We start from the raw sequence: 25,123 nt of genomic DNA on the forward strand, positions 1-25,123 counted from the left end.
GGGGGGGGAGTGGTGGTGGTATAAAAAAAAATACCTGTATTTAAAAAATTAAATTTAATTAAAAAAATAAAATAAAATACAAAAAAAGTAATACTGAGCTTATAAAACAGTACCAATGATGTCTAATTTGTGGGACTGAAAATATCAAGGTAGTAAAGCAATTATACTCCAATAAAGATGTTAAAAAAAAAAAAAGAAAATATCAAGGTAGGAGTCCCAGGTCTGGTTAAGATGAGTAAATACACTCCATCCTATATCTCCCCCACTGATTACAACTAAAACCCTGGACGAATACATGAAGCAACAATTGGAAGACCCTGAAAAGTAAGGAATAGCGGACAGATTGGAGAGAGAAATCAAAACTCATGGAAGGTATGGCAGTGAGTTTATGGTTTGGTTTGGTTTAGTTTCCTCCCATATCTCTCAGCTCAGACTCAGAGCATCCTGAATCCCAGAACTGCAGAGCAGGTACAGGAAGAAAAAGCTCCAACAAAAACCCTCCTCCGATCAGAGGACGACTACAGAGAGAGTAGAAGGAGAACCCTGGTTTTATTTTGTAATCCTACCCAGCTCTGCCCTGAGGTAAGACCCAAAGATGCACTCTCATGTCAGTAGTGGCAACCCAGCTCTAGCGGCAATCATGCTCACCCGGACAGAAACTAGGAGAGAGAAAAAAATCCTTCTCCCTGACCACAGAAACTAGGAAAGAGAGCCCTTGTTGTTGAAAGAGCCTGGGAGGCACCCCTCTTGCTTTTTTCTCTCACTGCTTCCCCTAAAGGCAGATGCAGTTACCAGAAGTGTGTGCAAGAAGTGATGAGGACGCTAAAACCTCGGCTTTCTATCTTTAAGAGGAGGAAGCTTGAAAGAGGAATTCCATCAGCTGCATATGGAGCCCATGTCCAAGATACACACACATGGAACTGATCCTAAAAACATACTAAAGGCTTCGAGAACTAAACTGTGCTGTAGATCCCCACTCGGTCCCAGGGTGGCCCATGGGCAGTGGAGGGGCAGGGGGAGAAGGAGAGGAAGCGGGTGGGATGCACACACAGGACAGATCCAAACTCCACAGCCAAATTTTTTTTTTTTTTTTTTGCGGTACGCGGGCCTCTCACTGCTGTGGCCTCTCCCGTTGCAGAGCACAGGCTCCGGACGCGCAGGCTCAGCGGCCATGGCTCACGGGCCCAGCCGCTCCGCGGCATGTGGGATCCTCCCGGACCGGGGCACGAACCCGCGTCCCCCGCATCGGCAGGCGGACTCTCAACCGCTGCGCCACCAGGGAAGCCCCACAGCCAAATTTTTGAAAATGGAAATGGCTTTGGAATCACAGCCCACAGAAGGCATGTTGGGACTTTGGGCTGAAGTTAGCCCAACTTGCTGCCAAAACAGAGAAATCAACACTCTCCGAAGATTGTAATAGGACCCAGCATCTCACAGAGCAATAGTTAAAATGTCCAGGATGTAATCCAAAATTACTTGAGATAGAAGGAGACAGAAAAATCTCAACAACCCGCAAGGCAAAAGACGCACACCTCGAGATGACACAAATGTAGGAATTGTTAGACAAAGACTTTGACACGGCGATGACAACCTTGCTCCACGAAATAAAGGCGAACAGTCTTGAAGTGGATGGAAAGACAAACATCTTAGCAGAAAATATAACCCATAAGAAAGGGCCAAATGAAAACTTCAAAGCTGACAGATATGATCTTGCTGAAACAAAAAGCTAATTGGAAGAGTTCAGAATTGAGATGACAGAGGAAAGAGTCAGTAAACATAAAAACAGATCAAAAGAAACTATCCAACTTGAACAGCCAGGAAAAATCAGATTTATAAAAATGAACAGAGCCTTAGAGACCCAGGGGACAAAATAAAAAGGTCTAACGTATGTGTCATCGGAATTCCGGAAGAAGAGGAGATAGAGATCAATGCAGAAAACAATATTTGAACAAACAATGGCTGCAAACTTCTCAAATACTTGAAAGAGATCAATTTAAAGATTTAAGAAGCTCAGTGAACTCCAGACAGGATAAACTCAAAACCATCTCCAGACGCAGCATAATCAAACCACTGAAAGCTAAAGATAAAGAGAGAAATCTTGAGAGCTGCCGGAGAATCACAAAGCATTACACACAGGGGACAATAATTCAAACAAATGCAGATTTCTCATCAGAAAGCCTGGAGGACAAGAAGACAGCAGAACTACATGTTTAAGGTGCTGCACGAAAAGCGCTGTCAACCCAGATTCTACATCCAGCAAAAACATCCTTCAGTTATGAAGATGAAATAGATATTCTCAAATGAAGGAAAACTGAAGGGACTCACGGCCAGCAAACCTGCTCTAAAAGAGATTCTAAAGGAAGTTCTTCACAGGGAAGAGAAACGATACCACAGGGAAACTTGGAACTCAAGGGATGCAGGATGAGCAACAGAAGTGGTAATTATCTAGGTGAATAGAAGAGGTTATTTTCTCCTCTTAAATTCTTTAAAATATATATGACTATCAAAAGCAAAAATTATAACATTACTGGTGAGATTTTCCATGATTATAAGTTTAATACATATGATAATTACAACATAAAGTGAAGAGTAAAGAGAGCTCTATGGTTGTAAGTTTTCTTCATGTCACTTGAAGTGGTAAAATATTAATTTTAACTGAACTGAAAAATTAAGTACATATACTATAATCCCTAGAGCAACCACTAAAAAACTACACACGTTTCCTTCAGTAAATGGTGCTGGGAGAATTGGATATCTACATGCAAAAGAAAGAAGTTTTTGTCTGGGGTAATGGAAAAGTTTTGCAGATAGACAGTGGTGATGGTTGTGCAACATTGTGAGTGTAAGTAATGCCACTAAAAAAAGGCTAAAATAGAAAATGTTATGTATATTTTACCACAAGTTTTAAAAATTAATAATGTATACCAAAACCATAGAATTATACACTTGAAGTGAGTGAACTGACACTACTATATATAAAATAGCTAACTAATAAAGACCTACTACACAGGGAACTCTACTCAATACTCTGTAATGACCTACAGGGGAATAGATTCTAAAAAAGAGTGGCTATATGTACATGTATAACTGATTCACTTTGCTGTCCACCTGAAACTAACACAACATTGTAAATCAACTACACTCCAATAAAAATTAATTAAGAAAAATAAAGACAGCAGGCACACTCGTTGAATGACAAAAAATTTGTTGAAATAAATAAAAAACAAATGAGTGAACCGTATGGTATGTAACTCATAGCTCAATAAGGCTGATTTCTTTTAATGGGACCCAAAAAGCTTAACTACATATACTGGGAAATGAAAAGATGCACTCTTAAATAACTCTTGGATCAAAAAGAAATTAAAAGAGAAATAACAAACCCCTTAGGAAGCGATAAGAAGGAAAACACATCACCAAAACCTTGGACACAATGAGCATGTATGCAGAGGAAAGTGTCCTGCTTAAAGGCATTCATTATTAAAGAACAAAGATGAAGAATAAAATATGTAAAGGATGAGAATAAAGTGTGGGGATTTGGCAGAGACTCTTATGTGTTCCTCAAGATCTAGATACCTTTCCTACCAGACACACAGAAGTGTGGGCCCCTAGGTACATGCTTTCATGTATTTTTAATGGATAATTTTTAACAGAATACTAAAGAGTTGGAAAAAATATTGAAAAATTGAAAAGGAGGTCTATTAAAACTCACAACACTATTTTAAGTTTAAAGACTTTATTTACACCCAAACCAGAATTTATTATAATTTTACCTTCCTGGCTTTAATGGACGCAAACATCAACAAGACACTCAAAACCTACTGAGTTTTTTTGGCATCCCCTGAAACCTTCAGTCTGAGATGAGTGCCTCGCTTGTCTCACCCTAATCCTGTTCCCACATCTAAACACATTTCCTAGCCTCTCATACAGACGGGGGTGGGTCAGACAATTGATTTCTGGCCGATGAAGTGTAAAAGGAAGTGAAGTATGTAACTTCCACAAGAAGCGCTGTAAAACCCTCTTGTGCAATCCTCCAAGCTCTGTCTCCCATTTGCCAGGTGAATGGAGAGGACCCTAAGGAACCAGAGGAGGTGAAGCTGTGAGACAGAAGGAGCCTGGGTCCCAGAATCACTGATAGAAGGAGAGGTGCCCAGGAAGCCTTTGACCAGGAACATCCACACTGGAATGTTGTAGGATCCAGGACGGAACTTTCATCGTGCTCAACCACTGGCATTTTGGGCTGTTTGTTACACAGTCATAAGGATTTACTTTACCCGGTACACTTCAGATCCAAGAATGAAGAAATACAGTTGCAGGCTTTCCTGGTGGCGCAGTGGTTGAAAGGCCGCCTGCCGATGCAGGGCACACGGGTTCGCGCCCCGTTCCGGGAAGATCCCACATGCCGCGGAGCGGCTGGGCCCGTGACCCATGGCCGCTGAGCCTGCGCGTTCGGAGCCTGTGCTCCGCAACGGGAGAGGCCACAGCAGTGAGAGGCCCGCGTACCGCAAAAAGAAAAAAAAAGAAATACAGGGCTTACCTGGTGGCGCAGTGGTTGGGAGTCCGCCTGCCGATGCAGGGGACACGGGTTCGTGCCCCGGTCCGGGAAGATCCCACAATGCCGCGGAGCGGCTGGGCCCGTGAGCCATGGCTGCTGAGCCTGCGCGTCCGGAGCCTGTGCTCCGCGGCGGGAGGGGCCGCAGCAGTGAGAGGCCAGCGTACCGCAAAAAAAAAAAAAAAAAAGAAAGAAATACAGTTGCCATTTCTTTGGTTGACTGTAGACCCCTTTCCTTCCTGTCTACATTTTCCAGTCTACATTGCGGCTCTGCTATCGTGCAGCGGGCGTTTTTCAGCAAAAATTAGGACAAAAATCTGCTGATCAGGGCCTCCCTGGTGGTGCAGTGGTTAAGAATCCGCCTGCCAATGCAGAGGACAAAGGTTCGAGCCCTGGTCCGGGAAGATCCCACATGCCGTGGAGCAACTAAGCCCGTGGGCCACAACTACTGAGCCTGTGCTCTAGAGCCCACAAGCCACAACTGCTGAAGCCCACGCACCTAGAGCCCATGCTCCGCAACAGGAGAAGCCACCACAATGAGAAGCCCACGCACCACAATGAAGAGTAGCCCCTGCTCGCTGCAACTGGAGAAGGCCCATGTGCAGCAACGAAGACCCAACACAGCCAAAAATAAAAATAAATAAATAAATATATTTTTTAAAAAAATCTGCTGATCATGTCTCCCTATCTACCACACATTTGCCAACAGTGAATTCAGACTCGGATATGAAGCGGGTGGGTCTTGGCTGGAAACAGGTGGCTCTCTCAGATGAAGGCAGTTGGAAGAGAGCTGAAGAAAGGGATGCTTAGATAGGAAGGGGTGGGCAGGGTATAGAAGCATGCTAAGAGACAGGGTGGTGGCCTCAGGCCAGTCCAGCAAGTCTGCTTTTATACCTGCAGTCCTGGGGAGGGGGAGCGGGAGGGGGAGAGTGTGTGCTATAGGGAGAAGGCTGCTTCATTCAGGCAAGAGGGATCCTACCCTGGCCCCAGGCTCTGGAAAGCCTTGAGCATAAACACACAAGTGAGGGACTTCCCTGGTGGTCCAGTAGTTAAGACTCCGAGCTCCCAGTGCAGGGGACCAGGGTTCGATCCCTGGTCAGGGAACTAGATCCCGCATGCCACAACTAAGACCTGGTGCCGCCAAATAAATAAATAAGTATTTTAATTAATTAATTAAATTTAATTAATTTATTTTTTGGCTATGTTGGGTCTTCGTTGCTGTGCACAGGCTTTCTCTAGTTGCGGCAAGCAGGGGCTACTCTTAGTTGCATTGCGCGGGCTTCTCATTGTTGCGGAACACGGGCTCTAGGCATGTGGGCTTCAGTAGTTGTGGCACGTGGGCTCAGTAGTTGTGGCTTGTGGGCTCTAGAGCACAGGCTCAATAGTTGTGGTGCACGGGCTTAGTTGTTCCGTGGCATGCAGGATCTTCCTAGACCAGAGCTCGAACCCATGTCCCCTGCATGGGCAGGTGGATTCTTAACCACTGCGCCACCAGGGAAGTCCCAATAAATATTTTTTAATAAATAAATAAACAAACAAACACACAAGTGAATTCATAGAAGACACATGAACACCTGGGTCACTGGAATCCAGCCCCCACTGCTGGCCCAGGGCAACCTGGGAGCTGTGAAGAGGGAACTCATGACTAACACCCTTCTGGGCCCAGAGAAGTACTTCTCCCCACAGCTCACCCCATGTTCCGACGCAAATGGGACAGGACCCAAATGCCGTAAGGATCTGGGGGTCATGCCCTTGTTGACATTGAGGACTGTCAGTGCATGGGCCTGTGTGAAGGAAACAGCAGAGGAGTACAAACTGACAGAAAAGACAAATTAACTTGTGAAGTCTTTCCCTCAGATAACTTGAAGGCAATCGATTTTTGCATAACAAGTAACTGCCTCCCAACTGTGCCAAACACCCACTACCTACCTTCTTCTTTCCATGTTCCAATTCCTGGTTCCAGAGATGCTCACGAATTAACACCCTGTGCATAACAGTTGTACATGGCACAGAAGAACTTAAAACAAGTCCTATTATATATCTATATACATGCCTGGGTGTGAATATATATATACAGTATATATATGCATATATAAAATATATAATATATATGGGTTTGACATATGCATAAAGCAAGCTACCAATGTTGCTTTTAAAAGTGATTAAAATCATGGCATAATTGATAATTTAGATCATGAAATAAAAACATTTTGTAATATTTTCTGCAATAAGAACTTCTGATATGTGACCACACCGCACCACGTGAACATGTCGCATAAAATGTGGACATTTCCCAATCTAAGTGTTCCTTTAAGAAAAGTATTGATGATCCTAGTTGGGGCTGCCACAACAGAGAGAAGTTTCTCCAAAAGGAAATGAATAAAACAAAACCACCTCCGAACTACAATGATTCAAGAAATGTCTAATTTGGCATTACTGTCAATGGAAAACAAATTATGTGAAGTATTGATTGTAACAACATACTTATTGATTTTACTGGGAGAAGGAAAAAAATAAATTTCACAAAATAAATATGTAATAATTTAAGAATTCCGTATGTCTTTAATTTAAAAGTCTTGCAAATATCACCAATGCATTAACAGAAACTGTAGGCTCATGCAATAATAATTAAATACAGTTGTTTCTGTTTTGCTAACTTTCACTGGTACAAAGACATACTTCTCAGTTTTGTATTAAGACGGTCAACTTCGAAAGGCAGAGATACAGCACATCTCTCACTAAGCAGATTATGAGCAGACTCAAATATTTTGACCTAAGGCATGTGGGCCTCTGGTTGTGCTTGGGCCAGGGACCCATGACTGGTAGGGACAAACCTATGGTCCACAAGGAAGGTGACCAGCCCGCAGTGAACCTGACCACACCCTGGGGGCCACACCCAGGAGGGGCCAGGAGACACCCCCTCGATCAGGACCCTTCTGCTGCTCCCATTGTCTGAGCACAATGGGGCAATAGTCCATCAACCCCCGGGTAAGGGCAGGGGTGACAAGCACACAGGGTAGGCGTGGGAGGGAAAAGGGAAGACGTCTGGCACATTGTGGCAGCCCTATCATCAGAGCCCCAACAGGAGGACTTTATCCTGTTAGGCTACAGGAAGCACAGCTGAGTAATGCCTCGAGGTTTGGTACCTTCTCCACCTTTTTTTATTTTGGCCGCATTGGGTCTTCCGTTGCTGCACGCAAGCTTTTCTCTAGTTGCAGCGAGCGGGGGCTACTCTTCCTTGAAGTGCACAGGTTTCTCATTGCGGTGGCTTCTCTTGTTGCGGAGCACCGGCTCTAGGTATGTAGGCTTCAGTAGTTGCGGCATGTGGGCTCAGTAGTTGTGGCACATGGGCTTAGTTGCTCCGCGACATGTGGGATCTTCCCGGACCAGGGATCAAACCCGTGTCCCCTGCATTGGCAGGCGGATTCTTAACCACTGTGCCACCAGGGAAGCCCCACCTTCTTCACTTTTAGAAACAAAATTCACCAATTTGTACTGAAGAACATTGCTTTTTGTTTGTACCTAATTAATTTTCTACAGAGATCACAGTTTAATCAAGTCCCATGACAGATTGTGTCCCGGGGGCAAGCACTGGGGGTGTGGGCCACTCCCAGTTTTCAGATATCATCCCCGGATTTTGGAGATGCCTTTCTGTCCTTCGGTCCTTGGTGTCGCCACCCTCACTCACTCATCTCTGCAGATACAAACTCCCTCCCTGCTCCCCTGGGGTCTCATTTGCCCTCACATGCTTGTGTTCATTTCAGCGTTAACTCTTTTCATCACAATTTTGCTTTGTCCTTCAGTGGATCACTCTGGAGCCATTGGTCCAGTTCTGTGAATCAGGAATGTAATGAAGCCCAATAGTAACACTAAAAAATAGACAGGGGAGGTAGAGATTGAAGCAATGTGTCTACAAGCCAAGGGATGCTGAGGATTGCCAGGAGCACCGCAGCTGCAAGAGGCAGGGCAGCGTCCTCTCTGAGAGGCGTCAGAGGGGATATGACCCTGATGACATTGTGATGGTGGATTCTGGCCTCCAGAATTGTGACAATAAATTTCTGTTGTCTTAAACCAAAAACAGATACCAGGGACCAGTGACATGCAATGACGTGAAGTTTTGTGGGCTGTGATGAACTGCATCCAGTGTTCAGGACCTTAACTGAGATCCATTTGCCAATTCAGGACTTGCAAGCACATTATCAGCCTTTCAGAGTGAGAGATTACTAAGAAGATATTACAAAGAGAGAGAGAGAGAGAGAGGGAGGGAGGGAGGGAGGAAGGGGAGGGAGTGAGGGGAAAGAAAGAAAAAGGAGGATTTATATATCAATCATAATTCATCATAAATTTAAATTCTGTGAAATACACATAAATAAGATAATTTTGTGGCTTTTTATCCTAAATTTGCCAAGCAACCTGAGGATCGCTGGGGAGACCCCACAGACAGGGATGTGCTGGAGCTGACTGTTAAATTTGGGGGAATGTTGCAAGCCAGTTGTTAAACACAGCCATTATTAAAAATTAAATAATATGTGTACAACAGTGTGAGTGTACTTAATGCCAGTGAACTGTACACTTAAATGGTTAAAATGGTAAATTTTATGTTATGTATATTTTACACAACAAAAAATTATTAATCAAGAAAAAATAAAATAATATAAACTTACAATTAAATTATATTAAAAATGAGGGAAGCTCATCATTTCCTACTTCTTTAACCATAGTTCACTACTACGTATGCTCTCGAGGTTACTGTGCTATTGTATCCTCACGGCGGGAAGGCTGTACAATGACACATGCTATACATTTCCTCCTGACTCACATTCAGTGATTTCACATTGGTAGTCGTATTATCTGCTCAGGCTGTCAGACCAAAATAGCACAGACAGGGTGGCTAAAAAACAGAAATGTATTTCTCAGTTCTGGAGGGTGGGAAGCCCAAGATCCAGGTGCTGACAAGGTAGGTTTTACTCTAAGGCCTCTTCCCCTTGGTTTGTAGGCGGCCGCCTTCCTGCCCTGTGTTCACAATGGCCTCTGAATGTAGATTCGTGGAGGAGGCAGAGGGGGCACTCTGGGGTCACTTCTCATGAGGACATTACTCCTATTGGGCCAGGGCCCCCTCCTCATGACCTCATTCAACCTTAAGCATTTCCTTAGGGACGCATCTCCAAATACAGCCACACTGGGGGTTAGGGCTTCAACATATGGATTTGGAGTGAGGGGGGCACACAAACAGTCAGTCCGTGCAATAGTTAACTTGACACATGGAAATTGGAAAAGCCTACAAATCAGGACTCCTTTTCTAGAGATTGTTTGGTGAACACTTACCAGCACACTGCTCTGAGGGGAAGTGCAGACAATGATCTCTTGGTCCCATTCTTCCGAGTATCCTGCACTTCTCCCAGCCTGGGAGCTCAGCAAGGTCGGGGGTCAGCCTTTGATCCCCAGTTCTCAGCCCTCTGCTCTCATCTCCTAGAAGCCCAATCAGCATTTGTCAGATTGACCAGGAGCTGAAATGCATCCTGGTGGCATGAAAAGGAGGCTGACAAGAGAGGAAGTCTCGGTCCCACAGAGATGAAACTTGTGAATATGACAGAAGCAGGAACTACAGACGCAGCCTCTGGAGTTGACTGTGGGACAGATGACTTCCCTTCCCTGAGCCTCGGGTTTCTCATCTGTAAAGTGGGGGTAGTAACAGTACCTCCCTTGGAGGGTCCCAGTGAGGACAGGATGAGGTAACACAGAGGACCCTGCACATGGCCTGGAAAGCTACATGGATCATCACACAGATACCTATCCTTTAAAGATCTCTCCTTCTTCCATAAACATTCAGTCAGCACTGACTGCCCCACTCACTGTGCCACGTGACAAGGACCCCCTGAGCCAGTGTCCCAATCAGTCCTCAAGCTTCTCCCTGTGCAGAAGGAAGACAACACAGAAAAGGGAAGCGTTGGCTGTTAACGGGGCCAGAGGGGCTGTTGACCTTCATCACTGCGTGGAGAAGTGGTAGGGAGCACAGGCTCTGGGCTCAGAGCCAACGCCACAGCAGACATTTACACGTGATGTGACCTCAGTTAAATCTCATCATCTCACTCGGGACCTGAGTTTCTTCCTGCATAAAAATGAGGATCAAAATAGACCCTGCTTACCTCCTGGGGCTGCTGGGAGAGTTAAGAGCTATTTTAAAACATAACCTGGATGTGTTTTAATCAGGTATGGTAAGACACACATGCAAATGACTGTTATGAAGGAAGCAGTTTATATTCACAAAACCATAAAAACAAGATGCCCAGCACTCCACGCAGGGCCATGCAGGGAGGCACTAGGGTCAGTCAGGAGGCGGAGGGAGGGAGGGGGAAACATGGGCAGGAGCCTTTGTTGTAGGTTCTGTGAGAAAGACAAGGCAAGGGAGAGCAGGCAGGTTTAGGATCAGCTGGTATGAATAATGTCTGTGGGCTCTGGGGATTACGGGCTGTCCCTAGTTGCCTGGCACCTGGCCCTGGGATGAATATGGCAGAAGAACATGGGCCTCCTGGAGCATAAGAGCCAGATGGAGGAGGTGGTGGGGAGCGTGGGCTCTGGACTGGTTGGTTTGCATATGACAGGTGAGCTCCTGGGCACGTCCATTGCTCTTCTAAGAACTGGCAGCCCTGGGAGGGACAGTCTCTCCCTGGTTAGTGAGGCCCCAGATGTCAGAGCATCAAGAATACAGCAAATAAGAAAACATGGCCAACACGAGTGCAAAGCACCCGACACACAGGAAGTGGGAGATGTCATCCCTGCCTGTTGCAACTTTGTGGGGCCTGGGCCTCCCTCTACTTGCCTCACATAGTGAAGCAAGCTGAGAGTCTTCCCTTCCCAGCTGGACTCTAGTTCCTGGAGGGCTCACTGCACGCCTGCACCCAACCAGGGCAGGAGAAGCCTTCTCTGGGCCCCTCCCTGCCTGCAAAACAAGAGGAAGTACACAGAGTGCTGATGTCAGCAGAGGCCCGTGGACAGCCCACGGGAAAGAGCAGAGACCAAGACCTTGCCCTTCGTACCTCCCCCTTCCCTGTGCTCTTTCTTTGCCTCATGTGTCCTGCCTCACCTCAGGGGCCACACTCACATCCCTCCTGCCTTTGTTTCCCCAGACCCTGAGAAGGGGCCGGCTGAATGAAGCACAATGAATGACCCCCCAGGATGGGCTGTGGAAGGAAGGGGAAGTGAGGGAGGTTAACGGGGTGGCTGGTGGGGGAGGGGCAATCTTGGGTAAGCACCAAGCTCACGAGGCAGACAGACCTGAGTGCGGTCCAAATCCAGACCTGGAGGGAACCAGAGTAAGTGAGGTCACCTCCCTGTGGACTTTGAAAGATGCTTGGGCTGAATTGGTGACAGGAGTTCATCCTCCCTTCCCCCAACAGGAATGGGAGAGTTTGGGACTCTCCATGCCATTAAGGCTCTGGGCCTCAGTTTCTCCCTGGGTAAAATGAACATAAGGATACATCACCACAGAATGTTGTAAAGCTGAAAATGAGAAAACGCAGGTTTAGGGCTTGACTCAGATAAGAGGGTTCCATGAAAGTGCAGAATCTGTCCTCTGAGGCCTATAAGTGCAGGCACGTAGAGAAAGCCAGGACTACCTGGCTGGCCATGAGAGAACTGTGGAAAACATCTATTAGGATTGGGAAAGAAACTGAGAAAAGGAAAAAGGAAGTTCAAATCATGTCCTCCCACCCCCATGGTCCATTCTGTGAACCAATGCCAACGTCATCCTGGAGAGCGGGTGAGCAGAGCCTCCATCCCAGCCAGCCCTGGGGGGCCACCAAAGTTCCCAGCCCCCAATCTCTCACCCCGCCCACCACCAGTCACAGGCGGGCAGGGCCTCCATCAGAGGGGGTCCCAGGGACTGTCAGCTGGATGGCTCATGACTGCTCTGACCTTCATCCCCTCTGTCCAGGGAAGGCTCTGGATGAGCCAGGGTCGCACAGCTGCAGATGGAACCCCCTGAGAAGCGTTATTAAATACAGTCTCCGGGCTCACCCCGCAGGGCTCTGCACTCACAGGGTGAGGCCCAGAGATTCTGTGGTGCAGCCAGGAGGAAGCATCCAGAAGGAGCAGAAGGCTCTGTGGGCTCAGCAAGACTGGAGTTCAAGTCCTGGACCCGCCACCTCAGAGTCCTGGACGTGGGGCAGGGCGTGTCTGAGCCCCGGTGTCCTCCTTGTAGAGTGTGAGGACAGAGGGCCCTGCAGATCCAGTCCTGCATCTCTGGGTGGAGGCGTGGCCTCCAGAAGGCCCACCTTCTGGGTAGGTGGGAACCTGCGCCCACCCTCACCTCAACTCAGGGAGGGTGTGAGACTGCACACAGGGAACAGAGCAGGGCGGGAGGGGCCTGGTGGGCCTTGGTTCTGCCTGGGGATGAAGGGGGGCACTGCAGTGTCCCCTACCTGCAGAGAGAGACCACCAGCATGCTGGTGCCCCTGGTGCCTGGGCTGGGGGCTGAGGCTTGACCACCAGCAGCTCCCTCCTCCTCCTCTCTAAGGGGCTGTAGCTGGGCAGGGACTCAGGGCCGTGGACCTCTCCCTGAAGGAGCCTGAACTGGTCCTGCTGTCACCCCTTTCCCTGGGAGGAGAGAGACACTCAGAGAAGCAGAGAAAAGGAGAGACAGACACACAGAGACACAGAGACTGACTCCTAAGGAGATGCCAAGGGGGTGGCAGAGGCAGGGAGCTGAGGGAGAGAGGAGAGGCCCCAGCTGGCCCAGGTCAGGACCAGCCCCTCAGTGTGCAGAGCGGGGCAGGGAGCCCTAGATCATGGTTCCCTTTGCACTGACCACAGAGAGGCCCTTTTGCAATATAGGAAAAGAAGCCAGATTGATAAAGGAAGTGTCAGTCATGGCAGGGGTGGGCGGGTTTGGGGAAGGCCCCTACCCTCCTCAGTCCTCGGAAGGAGCCTGGTCCTCGCTCTCCTGGTGCTGAGACTCCCCGCAGGCGGCCCCTCCACAGGCCTCCCCTCTGGCCTTGAAGGCTCTGCTTGTCTTCTCATCCCGGGAGGAGGGCAAGGCCATGGGTCTGCCCCTGCTGCTGCCCCTGCTGCTGCCCCTGGCATCTCTGCAGGCAGGTGAGAGGCCGGGACTGTCCTGCTCTGCCTAGGGCCACAGGGACCACCCCCCTGGGGAGGGGCTATGGCTGGGTGTCTGTAGAAGTGTCCCCTGGGGTAGCCGGCCAGGCCTCCCACCCCCAACAAACAAAGAGCTGGTCCCACAGTGCCGGGTCCCCCCAACCCCGCACCCTCCTCCCCGCCCCAAGCCTGGAGAGGGGCTCACCCAGGCCAGAGGGCCAGTCCTACCACCTGTCACACATCCCACTGTAGATGAGGGTGGCTGACGGTCTGGGGTCACCTTCAAAGTCTCTCCCTTTCCCTCCCTCCTCTAGGTCACTGGGCAGAACACAATCCAAACACTGCCTTTGGGATGAACCAACCAAAGGAAATCTCAGCCCCCGAGGGTGGCTCCATCGACATCCCCTTCTTCTTCTATCACTCCTGGATACACAGGGCTCCCAACGTGAGTATATTCTGGAGATGGAAACACTTCCATGGGGAGTTCATCTACAACACGACCCCGATGTTCATCCATAACGATTTCAAGGACCGGCTCCTCCTGAATTGGACAAAGGGTGGGAAGAACGGCTCCCTCCAGATCTCGAAACTGCGGAGGGAGGATGCGTCTAGCTACTTCTGCCGGGTGGAGATGGACACACAGGGAAATGGCAAGAAGATGTGGCAGTCCATCGACGGAACCACACTCACCATCACCCCCCGTGAGTCCAGCTGTCCTGCCTGAGGCTCTTGGAGGCCACTGGGGTCTTGTCTCCCAGGCCTGGCCCAGGCCCCCTCTTCCTCTCTTCTCTCAAACTCCTCTCCCTGCCCCCTCTACTCCTCCCCAGGCCTCTATCAACCCCTTTTCACCTTAATCTTCCCCAGCCCTGCGCTGCCTCCCCTGCCCATCCTCTTCTCTGCCCCCTCCCTCATCCTCAGGCCTCCGCCCTCTGGGCTCCCGGCTATTCTCCTCTCTTGCTCCAAGCTGGGGCTGCCCCTCCCCTGCCCTCACCCCATGTCCTCCAGGTGACTTGACATCTTTGGGATGTGGCTGCCTCCCCTTTGTCATGTGTCCATGTGTGGGGACTCAGCTACCCCATGTCTGTATCCCCACGGCCATGAGCTCAGCCCACACACACAGTAGGTGTGTGGTGGCCACCAATGGTGGCCCGAGGCGTCCCGTGTCCCCATCACCTGTTTCCCATCTCCCCCTTCCTTCTGCTGCTCTGCTCCCCAGAACATGGCCCTCAACGCTCCCACCCCCATCCCACCTCTTTCCCATCTCCTCTTCCCCCGCTTCCACCCTCTTTACCTCCTTGCCTCCCCCGCACCTCTCCCTTGTGGTTCTAGTCACACTGTCCCCGTTGTCCACCCTGATTTTGCTCCTCTGTCCTGGTCATGACGAGGCAGCAGCAGCGGTAAAGGCAGCTCCCGCCGACTGTGCCCTGCCTCCCGGCTGGACACCTTGGCAGCATCATCCCAGCTAAACCCCACCTAACCTTCCCCACGACCCCGGTAACAGTCGGCCCTTCTGCCATCCTCCTGTTACAGGAAGGGAGACCGAGGCTCACACAGCAAACACCTGCCCGAAGTCACTCCTGGTGCAGGTGGGGTTTGACCCCAGTTTAACCCCAGAGCCTCTTCTCTTAACCATGAGCCGCTTGGCCTCGGGTACTGACCTGATCATCTTGTTTTGACTATTTTTCACCTAATAATGGCCGTGTAGCATCAACGGATCTCCCTCTGTCATTCAGTGGGGCGTTGGACTTGAACCTCAGTGTATCTGACTCCAGGGCAGAGGTGAGGGGTTCTCTCCCAGGTACAGGCAATAAAGGAGTGTGTTGTCTGTAGATTATTTTTTTGAAAATCGTCTACGTTTGTTTGCTTTTTATAATCACTTGTGCTGGCAATTCTAAGCAGTATCAGTGATGAATTTCTGCTCCCGGCTGGGATGGACACTCCCCGTGTCTCCCCCTCGGAAAACCATTGCCCCTTCTTGACCACTATGCTGGTTTTAAAGCAAATAGGTAGTGACTCACAACCTGAATTAAGCAAGACAGCCTTGGATTAGTATTTCCTGCACCTCCTCCATATTTCCTTAAATGGCCTTTTTTGAGGGACTTCGTCTCTCCTTAAATCCCTCTTCCTCCTTTCCTAATTCTTCCTTCTTTTTCTCATTTCTGTGTTTCAGTCACACTTACTGTGAGTTTTTTCATCAATAAGTTAATTTTTTTCAATTAATTCAATTAATTGGATGGTCATGCTCATTACTTTTTAAAAGATACAAGAAAGTAATAAAAAGAAATGTTTTTAATCCCAGTGAAGTACCACCATGCAAAAACATCACACCAAAGGAATATCTGTAGCAAACATATCTCATAAGTTTGAGATTGGCTTATTAATTTTTTTTTACAAACGGTTTACTTTTGTAGCCAAATCTAATTATATTCTCATTTGTAGTTTTTCTCTTTTATTTCTAAGCTGAAAACCCCACATCCCACTAGGGGTGAAAATATTTTTTCCTAATTTTTGTAAGATTTGATTACTTTTCATAATAAAATTCTTCAACATAGTGAGAATTTATTTTGGTATATAGTGTGAGATAAAGAACTAAGTTGATCTTTATACCAAGAAACAAATCAGTTGTCCTTACTTCATTTATTGAATATTTTTTCTTTTTTCCATTGATTCATAGGCCTAGCTTTTAAGTTCTTTTGTAGAATAGCATCCATTTCTGGTCTGTCTATTCTGTTTCACTAGTCTGTGTTTTCTTATATTAGTACGACACTGTTTTAGTTATTAAAACTTTATCATGTTTCAATGACTGTTAAGACTTTTTCCATCACAACCACATATTTCTTCCTCAAAAACTTTATTTGTTGCCCACCTATTCTTCCACATAAATGTTAGAATAAGTTTGCCAAGTACCTAGAAAAATGCTTATGTTGATTTTTTAAATAAGAATTGCATTAAACCTATAAAGCAATTGACAGAAACTGAAATCAGTATGATGTGCAATCTTCTCACTGAGGAAAGGGTCCTATTTTATATCCCTCAGTAAACCCTTGTAATGTTCTTCCAAAGATCATGTAAATGCCTCACAGGACTTTTTCCTATTCTCTACTTTTATTATTAATGTGCAACATTTAAAAATGTATACTTGTTATAATTTTCATTTTAAAAGTAATGCATAAATTCTGGCCAAGATGCTGGGTTATATGCACATGTTTACCTCCACTCCCTCCCAAAATCTACTAAAATGACAGCAAAGGGAATTTTTTAAGACAAAAACCCACAAGGACAAAGTATTTGCAATCCAGGTGAACAAAAACAAAATTGGGGACGCTGGAAACAGATAGACTAATGTAACTGGCTCAGGAGACCAGACGAGTTAAACCCTAAGCCACCAGCAGGGACACCCAGAAGGAAGGCGATTTACACTGCAAAACCCTCTAAAGGGTCAGGAATGGCAGCTCCTAGTACTCGTGAAACTGGGGGCGGAAGGGGGCCTGAAAACTAGAGGACTAGTTGAAATGTATTTAAGAAGCAGAGACACCTCCGTACCCCCACCCACAACCCCGGCCAAAGAGTGGATATTTGCTTTCTAGAAACGATAACCCACAAGGAGCCTGGGAGGAGTACCCTGGGGCCTAACTGGCGACAAGGATTTAGTTCTTAAATCTGGAGATTTGGTGAACTGATGAGACCTTAAACAACTTGACCCCTGTGGGAGCCTCCCAGGATGCAGGTAGCCAGGCTGGTACCCACAACCCACCCACCAAGGGCAGAATATTAGGAGACTCTTCTCTGGGATATCTATCTGATGGGCCTGAAAAGATCTAGAAATATAACAGATCACTCTACAGCCCACTAACTGACATGCCTTTTCTGCTATAACACACACAGCTTCCTGTATGCTGGGAGCCAAGGGGGTAAGGTGATTGGGGTCTCGGCCTTGCACCAAATCCCCTGCACTAAGGATTGTACCCTCACCTCAGCTGTGCCCAGGTTGCTTGAGGCTACAGAAGCTGTTTTAAAAATGACTGAACTAAACATTTAAAGAATGCTTTTCCCATGAAATGCAGAGAACAGAACAATCTGGGGGGAAAGGGCATCTGGAAGAATCCAAAGTTATGAAAGGAGATTAAAATTTTCAAATAACTATCATCCTCAGAGAGTTAAGGAATTTCATGTATATAACACAAAAGAGTGCTTTACAAAGGAGCTTCTGAAACAAAAAAAGGTCTTGGAAATTATAGGTATACTAGCAAAGATGGAAAACTCAATAAATGATTGAAAGATGAAGTTTGTGGAAATATCTCAGAAGGTAGAAAAAAATTCAAAGATTTGGATATTGTAGTGGGTGAACAGCAGCCCCCCAAAGGTCATGTCTACATCCTAATCCCCAGAACTTTATACTGAATAATGTGAATACTGCCTTATACTGTTGGAGATGTGATTCAGTTGAGGAATTTGAGATGAGATTATCTGGGATTATCTGAGTGGGCTCTAAATAGTAATAAAAGTGTCCTTATAAGAGAGGGGCAGTGGGAGATTTGACACAGATGGAAGAGAAGGCAGTGTGACCACAGAGGCAGAGACTGTAATGAAGCAGCCACCAGAAGCTGGAAGAAGCAAGGAACAGATTCCGCTTCAGAGCCTCCTGAGTGAGCGCAGCGTGGCTGACACCTCGATTTCTGACTTCTGGCCTCCAGATCTGTGAGTAAACTTCTGTTGTTTAGAGTCACCCAGCTTGTGGCAATTTGTCATAGCAGCCATAGAAATGTAATATAGGAATTATAAGGAAGGATAAGAAAAATTGAGAATTGGTCCAAGAGTTCCAACCCCTGAATAATAGTTTTAAAAACAGAGAAAAAAGAAGCCCATGGGGGAAGAAATTATCAACAAAATTACTCTAGAAATTTTCCAGAATGAAAGAACCCAGCAAAATGGATAAAAATAAAGAGACCAACCCTGGGGCACTGCAACATGAAATTTCAAAACACCAGGGATAAAGGAAGATCCAATACATTTCCAAGGAGGAAATCAACTGGCCACATAAAGAGATTCAGGAATCAGAGTGGCTTGACTCTCTCAATAGCAATAGAGGAAGCTGGAAGACAGTGGTTGAATGTTGTGAAATTCCAAGGGAAAATTATTTCATTTATTCATTTAACAAATGAAATAACAAGCACTGACTGAGTGACTATTATATGTCAGGTCCTAATCTGGGCACTGGGATAAAGGAGTTAAGACAAAAAAAAAAAATTATTATTTGTCTCAGAAAATCATCAATTTCACAGAAATTTTTTAGAATTATCAACCTGTGATTGAGCACACATCACTCATGATTTCAACAGACTCTTTGTGGTTCTTAAATCTGCAGGAGTCTTATCTGTCTTCTTGTTTGTTTTTTCTCTAACCACTTCCTGTATTTGTTATTCCTTCTGCTGTTCTGTTTCATAAAAACATTTATTCCAACATAGGTTTTCATTACTTTCAAACTATGAGTTTCCTTAGAGCTGGCTCCTCTCTGTTTGGTAATTTTTTTCTTTGGAAATTTTCATTCACTTTAAAAATTTCTTCCCATTTTAAATAATTACAGCATTTAATACTATGAATTTAGCTTAGAGTGTGGTTTAGTCATATTCCAGGAGTTTTTAAAAAATACATCTTGCTCGTTTTTATTTTCTAAATAGCATGTCATTATATATATTTATTTGACTAAGAACTTAAAATTTTTTATCTCAACTGAGTGATGGGATTCACACTTTTATTATTAATTTCTACAAGTGGACAGAAAATTCAGTCCACACTAACCTGAAGATTTTATTGGAGTTGGATTTTCTGTATGTGGCTTAGTATTATGTCAATTTTTTTTTTTTTTTTTTTTTTTTTTTGCGGTACGCGGGCCTCTCACTGTTGTGGCCTCTCCCGTTGCGGAGCTGTCTCTGGACGTGCAAGCTCAGCGGCCGTGGCTCACGGGCCCAGCCGCTCCGCGGCCTGCGGGATCCTCCCGGACTGGGGCACGAACCCGTGTCCCCTGCATCGGCAGGCGGACTCTCAACCACTGTGCCACCATGGAAGCCCTATGTCAATTTTTTAATGGTGCCTTAAACATCTACAAAGATACAATCTGTGTGTAGGAACTAAAGTTCAATACATATTAATTTAACCATAATAATATATTTCTAGTATACACTAGGTGCTTTACAGATGTTTTCTCACTTATTAAGACAATCATGTAAAATGACAAATACTGTTTGAATCCACTTCTATGAGGTACCTAGAGTAGTCAAATGCTTAGGGTCAGAAAGTAGAATGGTGAGTGCCAGGGGCTGGGGAAAGGGGGAATGGGGAGTTGGTGTTTAATAGGGACAGAGTTTCAGTTTGGAAAGATGAAAAATTTCGGAAGATGGATGGTGGTGATGGTTGCACGATAATGTGAATACACTTGATGTCACTGAACTATACACTTAAATATGGTTAAAATGGTAAATCTGTGTTACGTATATTTTACAACATTAATTTTTTTGATCCTGTGACTTAGTTGTCCCTATTTGTAGGTGATGAAATGAGGTTCTGAGATCACAGCACTGATCAGTGGTAGGGTCAGGATTTAAACAGAGTGATGAGGATTCAGGGCTTCCAGTATCTGCCTTTGTTACTCCCCTCCCTGTGGGAGAGCTTCAGAGACTTGCTCCCCACACCCCCACATTCCCCAAACTAGGGAACAAGATGTGACAGCTTCACCCAGATACCTCCAGCCCTTTAGTGAAGAATTTGCATATTTCTCATGTCTTCCCAGCCACCAAGACAACCACTCAAGGTCCCACCACCACCATCACCACCACAGCTGGCCTCAGGGTCCCAGAGGGCAAAAGGAGTTCATGGTCTTGGCCCTTGAGTACTGAAGCTACAGTCGGGTTGGCACTGGCCAGCGCTGTGCTCATAACTGCAATTGTGGGACTGACTGTGTACCTCAGGTGGAAGAGAAGCAAAGGTAAGTGGTCTGGGACCCCCAATCTCTCCCCAAGATTCCCAGCTGGGTGTTTCTCAGAACACTCCTGCATCTGAATGACCATAGATGCCCATTAAAAATGCAGATCCCTGCTGGGCTTGAGATCTGAGCTTGGGAATCTGCATTTTTAATGGTCTCCTCAGGTGGTATTTGTGTATCAAGTTTGGGAACCACTGCTCAAGACCAATCCCTCTCCACAAATCTGATCGTTTCCAGTTCTTTTCATTTGACTTAATCATTTCTCATTTGTCCTCACCTTTTAGTGCAAGGGTAGGGAGGGTCTGCCCTGGGAAATGTAAGGAGAGAACAGAAGGGACAGGAAGGTAGCTCCACTCAGCAAGCACTGGTTGGACACCCATTTTTCAGGGTCTGGGTTATAACTGGAGATGCAAAAGTAAATAAAGTACAGGCCCTGCTTTCAAGGAACTGGGGGAGAGGAGGATATGGGGAAGACAGTTGCCTCAAGGGCTAATGGCCTCATTTGCAAATAGCTATGGTAGGTTGGGAGGAAGGAGGGGTAATCAAGGAGGACTTCCCAGAGGAAGTGACACCTGCAAAAAGTCTCAAAGAATGAAAAAGAATTAGCCAGGTGGTGAGGGTGCTGTAGAGGTCACTGTCCTTCCAGGGGAAGGAAACCATGCTGGGAACTCTAAGTAGCTCACAGCTGTGGAGGAGGCAGGAGATGAGAGAAGAAGACCTTGGAAATCACACCCCAGAGCCTCTAATCCCAGCAGCAATGTGATAAAGCAAAGTGGCAACCTCAGCTTGGCCTTGCAGATACAGTGTCTGCAGTGGAAGGGCCAGAGGTGGGCCAGGCTGGGGTCAGTCTAAAATTGTTATTTTAGCTCTGCAGAGCAAAAACCACAGTGGTTGTGTCCTGAGAGTGAGGATGAACGTTCAAGATGTAGAGAAAATGTGACATAGTCACTGAGGAAATACAAGATGGTATTTGAGGATCAACTCAGATGAGAAGCCATAAAGCATCATTGCACATGACTGTTTTTTTTCAGCAGTATTCAACCATGCAGGTTTAGAAACCTTTAGGAATTGCTGATTAAAAGTTGTGTTCAGGGAATTCCCTGGCGGTCCAGTGGTTGGACCCTGTACTTTCACTGCCGAGGGCCTGTGTTCGATCCCTGGTTGGGGAACTAAGATCCCGCAAGCCGTGCCACAGCCAAAGAAAAAAAGTTGTGTTCAGCTGCTAGCATCAGAGAACAGAAGTAACAGTGGGTTAAGTAACACAGAGGGTTTCTTTTTTCCTCATCTAAAAGGATCTGAAGCCAGAAAGCAGACGACACCGTCCTTAAGCACTCAGGCTCCTAACTTCCTGCTCACTGTCCTGGATACTGACTTCGATCCTGAAGGGTGCTTTATGGTGCAAGATGGCTGCTAGGACTCCAGGCATGATTTGTGAATCTAAACAGGAAACAGGATGTAGGAGGAAAGGACAAAAAGACTATGACCCAGCTTTCTGTCCTCCTTTTAAAGAGCTTTCCTGAAAGTCCTACCTACAACTTCCCCTTAGTCATAGGTCCCACATCTATCTGTAGGGGGGCACACTGCCACTCCAAATAAAATCAAGGTTCTGTAACTGAATAAGAAGAATCAAATGGATATTGGGATAAGCAAATAGCATTCCCTGCTTTAGGACACATCCAGGATTGAAGATGTGTCAGCAAGTGTGGCAGAAGGACAGGGGAACACAGGAGGTCAAGGAGCGAGTAAGAGGGCACAGATGGAGAGTAGAGGACTCAGCAGGGAGCCTGGATAACCTGAAAGAAAGTGGATCATCAAGAGACAAGAGTTAGTGAGGTTAAGCACAGGTACAGAGGGATGATGACAAAAGAGAGCTGGAAGGAAAGACAGTAGTAGCATAACTATGATACTAGCATTTACTAGGTCAGGGGTCTCAGCTCGAGTGATTTAAAAAAAAAAAAGGCCCAGGGTGTGGCTGAGTGGAGCAGAGGTCACTGGAGTTGGGGGAAGTGGGCAAGTCCAATGTGTTCAGAAGGTGAAGGGGCGCAGGGTGCAGGGAAGAGCTGCTCTCCTGATGGGTGTTGAGGACAAGGCAGGATCGGTGTGGGCAGCCTCAGGGTGCCTGCTGGGTGCAGGCTCAGAGTCCCAGGCCCTCCCAGGCGGGTTTCAGCCGAGCCGCTTCGCTGCTCTGGTCTCTCCAAGGATTAGCTCAGAGTGGGGCGGGGCAGAGAAGGCAGGCAGGAGACAGGCCTCCATGGATGACACATTGACACACTGTTGGTCCCCCTACAGGTCTGCAGACTAAAGCCAGAACCCCAGCCAGGTGAGTGCTTCTCCTCCAAGGCGGGAGGGGGTGCTGTTTTGTGAAGCAGGAAGTTTCTTTCTGAGAACAGCACTAGGGAGCCTTTCACAGCCCCTCCCCTCCTGGACTCTCCATCCACACCCTCCCAAGTCCCCTAACAGGCCAGGCTCTTCACTTCCGGAGGCTCCAGCTCTTTAAAAAATCGAGAACAGTGGACCAGCACTTTCTCTGATTCTTTCCCAGAACATCTCCCTTTGTCTTTCTCTGGCTGCCCCTTTCCTCCTTCATCCCCAGTTCTCAGCCTTTTCCTCTGTTCATCCTGGTTTCTCTCCACCTCATCCTTCCTGAACACACCTACCACCTCCACGTTCTGTCCTCTTTCTTGCCCCTCATCCGATCTGTCCTTTTCCCCTGTGACGCGGGACCTCCAGCTGCTCTGCCCTCTGTCTTTACTCAGATCAACTTCCCTCCTGGCTTCCAGCCTGGCTCCCTCTCCTCGGGCCCCAGCTCCTCTTCCTTTCCTGAGCTCTTACCCTCCTCATGGCCCACCTCTTTCCTTTCTCCATCTTTCCTTCCACTTCCAGGCTTTTCCTTCTCTCAGCCCCTCCCTCTTTTCTCTCCCTCCTGACTCTTGACAGCTGCCCTCCTCGGACCCCTCCCCATGGCGATGGCCAGGGAACCTGAGATTAGCTTCCTGGTTTTAACTGAGGCTCCAGTTTTAACTGAGGCGCTGCGGCAGAGAGAACAGAAGCTCCCCCTCCTGCTTCTCCTCCCTGTGCCCCTGCAGTAAAGCCGCTTCTCCAGAACAATCCACCTCAGTCAGCACTCAGGGACAGGGCTATACCGCAAATGACCCCTCAACCCCGTCCAGGCGGCCTCCTTCTGAGAGCCTCAGACCTCTGCCTTCATCTTCCGAGTGTGTCCAGGCAGGTCACAGAGCCCTCACCAAGAGAACCAGCCCGATGCAGGTGGTAACTCTTTTCTGCCCAGCCTCTGACACATCGCCACCTTCCTGTTCCCACACAGGGGATCCTTCCAAAACCCAGAGGAGAAATACGAGAACATTGGGAATAAAGGTAGGTCCTGCCGCCATCATCCCCGCTCTCCACCTGGGCCGTCCTTCTCCCCACACACCCCCTCCCCACACACGTGCCCTCAGCATCCTCCTCTCTCCCCCGCCTCACCCACCCTCCCCCAGCCCCTGTTCCTGACCTAAAGATGACCTCACCACTGGAGCCCCCTGCCCATTTCTCTGCCCTTGCTGCCAGGCCACCTAACCCTGGCACATCTTGATTTTTTCTAGGACAACATACAGGCCCGAAGCTGGACACCAAGGTAAGCAGCTCAGATTAGGGCCTGAAAGAATTAAAGGAACGTTTGGAGAAGGTGGGGTGGAAGAACAGAGGGACTGTGGTTTCGGCAGGGCATCAGCTGTGGGATTGCGGCTCTAAGATGGGACAGCTCCCCCTCTGCTGCCTAACCCCTTCCCCTTTCCATTCTCCCCCAGGATGACGGCATCTGGTATGCCTCCCTCACCCTCTCCAGCTTGACCTCACCAGCAGCGCCTCCCCACCCGCCTCCCCAAGAGGGCCCCCAGGAAGAGACCCTATACTCTGTCATAAAGGCCTAAGGAGTGAGACTGAGTGAGGACCTGCTTAGAGTCAGCTGCACACAGGGATCTCAGTTTCTTATAATCACCCTGGACAGACACAGACAACTCAGAAGCCAGCAGGTGTTGAAGGCCACCAAGGACCTGAGAGACACACAGCCACCTGCTCCAGTTCCCTCTTCAACTTCCTAGCCCTTGACCACAAAAATAAAAGTCCCTGTACAATCTGCCTGAATGCATCTAAGGAGAAAGCTGACATCACCTTCAACTTCTGTCCTTCTTGCCATAAAGGAACCATAATAGATAGCTCACACCCAAGATCCCTCCCCTAGTACTTTTGTTCAGTGACTGCCTCAGGCCAGGGACCAGTAAATCCCCAAACACTGGTAGTCAGTCTGGAACCCAAGGTCTGTCTCCTAATTTAACCATTCTACTTCCCTCATGATAATAATTAGCATGCATTGTGTTAGTGGTTTACTTCATTTCAGCATCATCAACAACCCTATATGGCACTGGATGTACCATCTGAGGCAGGATAACAAGACCCAGAATGGTTACAGTGTTTTTCCTAAGGCCATGTAGCTAGTAAGTGGC

At 47.4% G+C, this 25,123-nt stretch overlaps 1 protein-coding gene and 1 long non-coding RNA gene across 5 annotated transcripts in view; one reads left to right on the top strand and one right to left on the bottom strand.

Moving 5' to 3' along the window:
* Positions 1-12,908, bottom strand: part of LOC113630490 (uncharacterized) — a 51,188-nt gene extending 38,280 nt beyond the window's left edge. The window contains exons 1-2 of one of the 2 annotated variants that reach the window (XR_003436996.1): positions 10,403-12,908; positions 9,875-10,018 (exon numbers count right to left, since the gene is read on the bottom strand). This is a non-coding gene — a long non-coding RNA (uncharacterized LOC113630490). The other variant, XR_003436997.1, reaches the window with a different exon arrangement.
* Positions 12,909-13,455: 547 nt separating this feature from the next.
* PILRA (paired immunoglobin like type 2 receptor alpha) lies at positions 13,456-24,768 on the top strand. Of its 3 annotated transcripts, XM_027125961.1 has the most exons (7): positions 13,467-13,642; positions 13,957-14,343; positions 20,430-20,624; positions 22,911-22,941; positions 23,947-23,996; positions 24,224-24,255; positions 24,428-24,768. In XM_027125961.1, the coding sequence occupies exons 1-7, from the start codon at positions 13,588-13,590 to the stop codon at positions 24,548-24,550; spliced, it is 873 nt and encodes a 290-aa protein (XP_026981762.1). In that variant the 5' UTR covers positions 13,467-13,587; the 3' UTR covers positions 24,551-24,768. The 3 variants fall into 3 exon arrangements, 2 of the variants coding, with proteins under 2 accessions (XP_026981763.1, XP_026981762.1); XM_027125962.1 differs by lacking the exon at positions 22,911-22,941 and having other exon boundaries at positions 13,461-13,642; XR_003436995.1 differs by lacking the exons at positions 22,911-22,941; positions 24,224-24,255; positions 24,428-24,768 and adding an exon at positions 18,160-18,340 and having other exon boundaries at positions 13,456-13,642; positions 23,947-23,968.
* Positions 24,769-25,123: the final 355 nt, after the last annotated feature.

The sequence above is a fragment of the Aethalodelphis obliquidens genome, unplaced genomic scaffold, assembly GCF_003676395.1.
Source record: "Aethalodelphis obliquidens isolate GAN/ISIS:26980383/991018 unplaced genomic scaffold, ASM367639v1 scaffold30, whole genome shotgun sequence".
NCBI classification, from domain to species: Eukaryota; Metazoa; Chordata; class Mammalia; order Artiodactyla; family Delphinidae; genus Aethalodelphis; species Aethalodelphis obliquidens.

Excerpts from the sequence above, each read along its gene's own strand:
- PILRA (XM_027125961.1), top strand. The coding sequence starts at position 13,588 with ATGGGTCTGCCCCTGCTGCTGCCCCTGCTGCTGCCCCTGGCATCTCTG. Across the intron at positions 20,625-22,910 it reads CAGGTGGAAGAGAAGCAAAG|GTCTGCAGACTAAAGCCAGA; the intron begins GTAAGTGGTCTG and ends GTCCCCCTACAG. Across the intron at positions 23,997-24,223 it reads CGAGAACATTGGGAATAAAG|GACAACATACAGGCCCGAAG; the intron begins GTAGGTCCTGCC and ends GATTTTTTCTAG.